The sequence below is a fragment of the Triticum aestivum genome, chromosome 4D (genome assembly GCF_018294505.1).
Source record: "Triticum aestivum cultivar Chinese Spring chromosome 4D, IWGSC CS RefSeq v2.1, whole genome shotgun sequence".
In the NCBI taxonomy this organism is placed as follows: domain Eukaryota; kingdom Viridiplantae; phylum Streptophyta; class Magnoliopsida; order Poales; family Poaceae; genus Triticum; species Triticum aestivum.
In genome coordinates this window covers 128,148,895-128,156,311 of record NC_057805.1, presented here as the reverse complement: position 1 = coordinate 128,156,311, position 7,417 = coordinate 128,148,895, and the positions used below count along the sequence as shown (strand labels likewise).

General features: G+C 50.3%; 1 protein-coding gene and 1 long non-coding RNA gene across 2 annotated transcripts; one reads left to right on the top strand and one right to left on the bottom strand.

Annotated features, from left to right (window-relative positions):
• Positions 1-2,100: 2,100 nt before the first annotated feature.
• Positions 2,101-3,953, bottom strand: LOC123099787 (probable fucosyltransferase 8). The gene has a single exon (XM_044521877.1). It carries the CDS (start codon positions 3,861-3,863, stop codon positions 2,178-2,180), a length of 1,686 nt encoding a protein of 561 aa, XP_044377812.1. The 5' UTR covers positions 3,864-3,953; the 3' UTR covers positions 2,101-2,177.
• Positions 3,954-4,752: 799 nt separating this feature from the next.
• LOC123099785 (uncharacterized) lies at positions 4,753-6,787 on the top strand. The gene is made up of 5 exons (XR_006448234.1): positions 4,753-4,843; positions 4,964-5,376; positions 5,470-5,669; positions 6,004-6,266; positions 6,357-6,787. It is a non-coding gene; the product is annotated as an uncharacterized lncRNA (long non-coding RNA).
• The last annotated feature ends 630 nt before the right edge of the window (positions 6,788-7,417 follow it).

Here is a 7,417-nt window from a genome sequence, read left to right as displayed (position 1 = left end):
TGATCAATATGGGAGCGAGGCTCCACAATTTTAAGTTGTGAAATGTTGGGCACGGGGGTTACTACCAATCGAGTGGACTCTATGTTAGTGTCGTCTAGGAAAAGATAGTGATTGGGTGCTTACCCCGGGTATTTGAGGAACCGCGGGTTGTGGATGACACGGAAGTTCCCCGGACCTTGTGGGTAAAGTGTGCAACCTCTGCAGAGTGTAAAACTATTCGAATAGTCGTGTCCATGGTCAAGGACAGTTGGGCGGTGCTAATTAAACTACGTCCAGAGTTTTACAAACCACGCGTGTGTGTGTTGATGAAACTATTTGGGTTAAGTCAGATGGCTTGACACGATGATCAAGTTGGATTGGTGTCCAACTCCGCATATGTTGATATCTGTAACTTGTTCATGCGGATATTTGTTCTCTCATGATGCATACTTTACAGGTTGATAGATCATGTCATTGCACTCAAAATTAGCTTTCTACATACTACCTACTTAGTGCTATATCATTGCATTATTGTGCCTTGTTCCAATCATGGGTTGCTTGCGAGTACATTCAAAGTACTCATTGGCTTGCCACTGGTTATTTAATTGGCCAGGCATGGAAGAACATGAGTTCGAAGAAGAGTTCTTTGGAGACGAACATGCGAACTAGGACGTTTCCCAGTCAGAATGCCTGTAGGGTTAAGGCAGATGGCATGGGTTCTACTTATCGACAAAGATTTCCGATGCTTAAGTTTATTTGGTATTCAGCCCTTGTGGCTTTATCTATGTAAGACTTGACCATAATGGTCATAATTTGTGTAATACGGTATGTATGGATGTAAGACTCTTGTTATTCAGCTTCTGTGTGTTCAGTGAGCATTGATCTCTGGGATCACTGTACACGTGCATTCGGCGATCACGACTTATGAGTCGGGGTCACCACAGCCTCCTCTCGGGGAGGGTCTCAGTTTTGGAATGACCTTGTCAAGGTTCGACCTTTGTTTAAGGACCACGTCAAGTTTGTGGTTGGTAATGGAGCTTCATTCGCTTTTGGCTCGACTGGTGGTGTGGAGATTCACCCCTCTCGGTGGTCTTCCCCGCGTTGTTTTCTTACTGCCCGAACCCGAACATCTCCATTGTGGATCTTTCGGCTAATAATTGGGACATTGCCTTCCGGCGCTCGCTGTCTCCTGTAGAGTTGGAAGAATGTCAGCGGCTTGCTGCCCTCTTCCCCATGCTCTTGGAGACTGCCGACTCGGCGGTCTGGCCCCACACGTCTTCTGGTCGCTTTTCTGTTAAGTCTCTTTATACTAAGCTTATTGGTGGCTCCCCCACTAACAAATTCAGTCCGATTTGGCGTGCTCGTATCCCTCCTAAAGTGAAGATTTTCCTCTGGCAGGCCTTCAAGGGCCGTCTCCCTGCGGCTGACCAAATTCGTAAACATAATGGCCCGGGCTCGGATCGTTGTGCATTATGCGATGCCTTGGAGGACACGAACCACATTTTCTTCCAGTGTGTGCTGGCTAAACTGGTTTGGAGTTGTTTTAGGTCATGGCTTCAGGTGTCTTGGGCTCCTTCCTCCTTCTTTGAGCTTCGGGTGCTCGCCAATGGCCTGGTTGGGGTTACTAAGCGGCTATTTTGAGTTGGTCTGGGAGCGATCCGTTGGGCCTTGTGGAATACCAGAAACAAGTTTACCATCGAGCATGTTTTTCCTGCTAAACTTGCTTACTACTTATTTAAGTCTTGCCTGTTCCTGCAGCAGTGGAGATCATTGACTAAGATAGAAGACCGGGGCACTTTTGATCTTCTATTCTCTAAAATTCGGGCTTCGGCGTCTTCCTTATCGCGGCAGGAGCCAGCCGAATAGTTGTCTTGGCGATCATTTTGACTTTGTTGGTGGCTTTGTTTGTTCTTCGGTGTTAGCTCTTATCTCATTTCTGGCCTGCGTGCCGTGATGGTGGCCTGTGTGCCCTATACCCCGTACTCTAGTACTTTCGTTATGCTCTTGGCCGTGGCCGTTGCTGTGTGGTTTGTGTGGAACGCTGTCTGGTGGCTTTATTTATAAAGTCGGGCTCATGCCTCTTCTCTAAAAAAAAGTAACGACATTGCGTTTGGCGGAAGAGTGGTGAAATGATTTCCCGCTGCGAAATTATATATCTATAATTCCAGGGATACAACAAACTGGAGTTAGTTTTTAGCTCAATCCAAGAGCTTGAGACCAAGAGGCACGTCTTCGCAGTGGCGCAGGAACGGCACACGCTTCACGGGGTCGTCCAGATGCCGCGGCCCCTGCTGGCACGTGAGCAATGACGGTTGCGGATGCATGCAGGGCTCCACAGATGGCGGCCGCACGCACGCCACGTCGGCTCTCATCTTGTTCCGGTTCACCGGCAACAGCATCCACGGCCGAATCCCAGCCAGCGCCTGCGCGACGTACCCAAACGTGGACCACCCCGTCGTCACCATCCTGTCGCAGAAGCTCAGCAGGTAGATCTCCGCCAGGGCCCGCTCGTTGTGTGCCCGCGCGTCCGACTGCTGCTCCCCGTCGTGGCTCGGCTGGTGCACCGACACCACCACGTCGCCGGCAACCGTCGCGTTCGTGTAGTACATGGCGTGCAGCTTGTCATGGTACTCAGGCTTCAGGGAAAGCATCAGGACTGCGACAGCCTTTTTCTTCTTCGCCTCCGCCGTCGGTGGTTCGCTGGTGGCTAGTACCTGCGGCAAAAGATGATGCTCCCGCGCGCACCGGAGGATCTGTTCGAACATGATCTCGGGCGGCACCGGGAAGATCTGCTTGTTGCGCACATGCATGCCGAGACGCTCGTCGGCACCGGCGAGGTACCCCTCAAAGAACCTGTCCACCATCCCCCACACCCGGTTCCCCGGGCGGAGGAGGTACCTGCCAAGATGGTGGAACACCGCCCCTTTCGCCGGGAACATCCGTTCAAGCTCGCGGGGGTACATGGGCATCATGAACAGCGCCACCGCAAAGTAGTTGTCGGACTTGACCACCATCCAGTCGAACTTGTTGAGCAAACGGTGGTCCTCTTCGCAGAACGTGTGGTTCTGGAGCCGGAGCTTTACGCTCTCGGTGAGAAGAAACACGGTCTCCAGGTGGAGGTAGACGTAAGCCGGCAGCACCTGCGCGCCGTAGCCGTAGCGGATGATGTTGTTATGGAGCATGTTGACGTAGCTCTCCTTGGAGCGGGAGGAGAAGGCGGCGGCGTCGAGCTTGTGGGGGAAATCGGCCGGCTGGAGTAGCCACGTGGTCCCGGGGAAGGGCTCGCAGAAGAGGCCCTGCATCTCCGGGGGCTCATGGACGAGGAGGACGCGGTCGGTGAGGAGCGCGTATAGGAAGGTGGAGACGAGGCTGAGCATCCGGTTGCCGAGGCCCTCGGTTGGGATCCACACCACGTACTTGCATGTATGATGACGATCGCCGGCGGCGGCGTGGTCGGCGTTGCGGGCGGCAGACCGGAGCCGCGAAACGGCCTCGCGGTAGAGCGCCGTGCGCGGGCCGCACCGACGGTGATTGGCCTCGTAACGCCTCAGCCTCTCCACCAGGTAGGGGGGCACAGGGAACGCCGTGGGCTTCCAGCGCCTGGAGGCCTCGTGCCGGCTGAGGCACGCCGCCGGATTGTTGTCTTCCAAGTCCGGGGAGAGGAGCCGGTCGGGCGCCACCGCGTTGCCGCCAGGCCCGTCATCTGCTGCGTACGCCCTTTGCTGCCACCAGATCAGAGGGTCGGCGGCGCCGAAGTGGGCGGCCAGCACGAGCAGGTGCGTCAACGCGACCAGCAAGAAGATGATGACGATGGCGGCCGAACTGGCTGCATCCCGGCGTTTCTCTCTCGCCTCCGCCGGTCGACCTCGCAGATCTCCTTCCATCTACTCGATCACAACTATCACATCTATATAACTCTAGTTAAATTTGCTGCCGAATGGAGGCGAGAGACATCATCCTTTTTTGCATACATATAGAGCAAAGTTACTTGTCCGATAAGATTCGGAAGGGGGAAGTAATTATTTGCTTCCTATTCTGTCTAGGAACGTAACTGCTTTCCTCTTTTCTATCTTTGGATTTGGAATAGCCTGACCCTCCGTTATTACGTAAGATCGAGCTAATTACTACTCCAGCAATATGCTCAACCTGTGCGCAAGCTGGAGCATTGACCGGGACCACGCGGGTCCAGGTGCACGGGAATCATGTGCCGCCGATTTTTTTAATAAAAGGCCCAAACCCGGCTTTATAGATAAAGCTATCAGGCAGAGTTCAACAGACATGACGGACAACAAAGACTTCACCCAACATGGACGAGCAAAAGAAATAGCCTACATGGCTCCCAGGCCAGTACACGGCACGCAGGCCGGAGGGACTAAAGACGCCAAACATAAGACCAGCAACACCTAGCTGTCGGCACGGGGTGGAGATAGGGAGATAGCAGAAGACCGGATCTTGGAAATCATCAAATCAAGCGCATCCCTATCCGCCTCCTTAATCAAGTGAAATGAGTTATGTGTACATACAGTTTGATTTCCGTTTTTTGTGTGTAATGCGTTCTTATATCATGGCGATATATCTCTTGGTGTGGGATTTGATACTTTGTTCGATGGGGTCGCTTAACAATGGAAAACATGGTTTAACATAAAGATATGTATAACAGATGAGGGAAAACGATTCATTATGCTATTGTTGTGTTGTTCTTCTTAGTTCATGTTTCTTCTTATCTTCCCGTCCCTCCAAAAAGAACATTCATTTTTATATCATTCAGAGAAAAGGAAGAGACCATCTTCTATCCTTAAAGATTGAAGGCCTTCAGAGATATCAACACCCGCAACAATATATTTGGTGCAAATCTGTCGAAAAGGTTCATTTTCTTATCAGATTTGCCAAGTCACATCTAAATGTAATATAGTTATCTCACATCTAACTTCTTAACCATAGGATCTAATGCTTTAAGATTTGTATTTTTTTTCTTGTTTTGTAGTCATTGTTCCCGCACGGTACGAGTGTATGGCCTCTGGACATGGAGTAATTGAGCTCGAGCTCAGATGAGCCCGCTATCTCGGTCGTTGGTACGCGCTTAGAGATCCGTGCCCTTGCCGGCATGCGGTGCGCCAGAAAATCGACTCCTGTAGTGAAATACGTACGGATCTGACGAAAGGTTGGACGGACATCGCCCGACGGTGAGGTGAGCCGTGGACCAGAATCCACGTTCCCGTCTGATCCATGGCTCAGGAAGTTCGCTTTCCATCCAGTGGATCCAGACCCGAGATGAATGCAGGGACGAGAGTGTTCTTGGCTAGGGCGTGGTTCAGTTGGAAGTTGCGGACTACTAGATAGAGGCAAGGAGTGCCGGCGACCAGACACCATGGGATTTCTGATACAGCTAATCGGCAGGTATGTGGATGTTTGCTTCTCCAGTGATGCCGCCTCCATTTTTCGGCTTTCTGGTTTAGCTGATCCAGCGGACGGCTTTCCCCCAAATTTCAGATCCAGTGTGGGGAAAATTCTGGGGTGGGGGATTAGGAGGTGGACCTGCAGGCGGAGCGCGAGGCAGCCGGCGATGGACAGCGGCGGCGGACAAATATTGTTCGCGCACGAAGCTGCGGCCAACAGAAGGGAGAGCTTGCCGCTATGTCGGAGCTGTCAACGGGGAAGATGAATCCCCAAGCACTGGGGTGGAACAAAAGGTATACCGACTTGCAGTCCATCAGATTTTCAGCGATTTAGGAAAAAGAAAGTAGAAATCAATAAACAAATCCTGAAGTTAGCGGCAGAGTTGATTGCTCTATGCATCCAGAAAGTTCATTCTATTGTGTCTGCATTTGCAGGCTGATTTGCTCTCTACATTTACAAAATTCATGCAATTGCGCCTGTGTTTGCTTGCTGGTTGCTCTATGCAGTCAGAAAAACTCCTGAATTTTGCTGCCCGCAGTTAGATATTTCATACTAAATGTGCATTGTCTGTAGACTGGTAGGCTTCTTCAGTTAGAAAATTCATGTTGTATGTGCCTTTGTTTGCAGGCTTAGGATTGGTGCTGCCGCACCTAGCAGAACACCATTAGTGCGGCTGGATAGAGTAATTGTAGGGCTCGTTTCCTTTCTGGAGCTCCTGGAACTGGAAAATTGCTTTTACCGTTAGTGCGGCATGATAGAGTTATTGTAGGACTCATTTCCTCTCTGGAGCTCCTGGAAGTTTCAATTGTGAAATAGAGGACCTTGTAGAAGCGAAGCCGGGGGTAGGAGACGACGCTATTGATGGATTTCTTAATGCAGCCTATCAATAGGTAAGCGGCGTAATCTTTGATTTGGCTTAACTATTTTGGAGTAGGATTTCTGATGAATGCTATCTTTTTGTGTACCCTCATCCGCACCAGATTCCATGTGCTTTCAGAGGTGGAGGACAATGAAGCATCCATGGATCTGCGACCCTACACGGTGGCTACTTTGGTGGGGGAGCTGGAACAAGCGTCAGTGCCCGTTAAGCTTAGATCTAGGATGAAGAAGGAAGAACTTAAGCCAGGTGTCCAAGCAGTCGACCGGCAAGATGAACCTGCAAGCCCGGGGTGGACTAGGAGTAAGAGATTAGTGCATAACTGAAATCCCCTATTGATTTCCACTTTCCTGGTATACGTCATTGACATGGAAGTATGTGGTGTTCATAGTTAGTCTACTAGCAGTCTGCATATAGATTTGGGAGCTCTACGGGTGACTTGTGTTGAGAAAAATAATTCATTTTCTTCCACTTGTGAACTGTCTGAAAACACCACTTCAGTAAAGCTTGATGTCTCGGTTTCAGTTGTGGGCAGTAATTTGGTGGATATTTCTGTATTGCTATTCTGGCATTGAATAACTGCAATCTAGTGATGTCACTGTCGAATGGTATAAATGTTTGACTTCTGTTTAGACATATTTGGGCAGAGTACGGACCACCTCAGCGGCACCGGGCAGTACACCATGTCCAAAATAGGATGACCACTTTAGAGAAAGCAATAAGGGAATATATCAACGATCAAACTGAGAATGTAATTGTATTTGTACCGATGATATGGACGAGTTTACAGATCCTCTGACTTAGCTGAGACTATGGCAGAGGGACGTCAAATTCATATCACTGTTCATGCGCCATCCGACGGCAGCAAGCAAAGCGCATGGACACACAGCGTTGTCGGCTTAGAACGGTGATGCTGCCCAGTCCGACGCGTTGGTGAAGCAGGAAAAACGGCGCGAGGCAGTGGAAGTACGAACGAAGGAACCGATCGCCAGGCTGCCGGAGGATGAGCTACTCTGCTCTTGTGTGAGGTGTTCAATTTTGTAGTGTTTATTTTATCATTCTGTAATGTGCACTTCTGTTGCTGCTCTATTCAGTTCCGTTTTCCCACATGCATTTCACAGTCATGTCCAGTTCAATGAGCAAAGTCTCTAAAATTCAGCTCAT

Excerpts from the sequence above, each read along its gene's own strand:
- LOC123099787 (XM_044521877.1), bottom strand. The coding sequence starts at position 3,863 with ATGGAAGGAGATCTGCGAGGTCGACCGGCGGAGGCGAGAGAGAAACGC.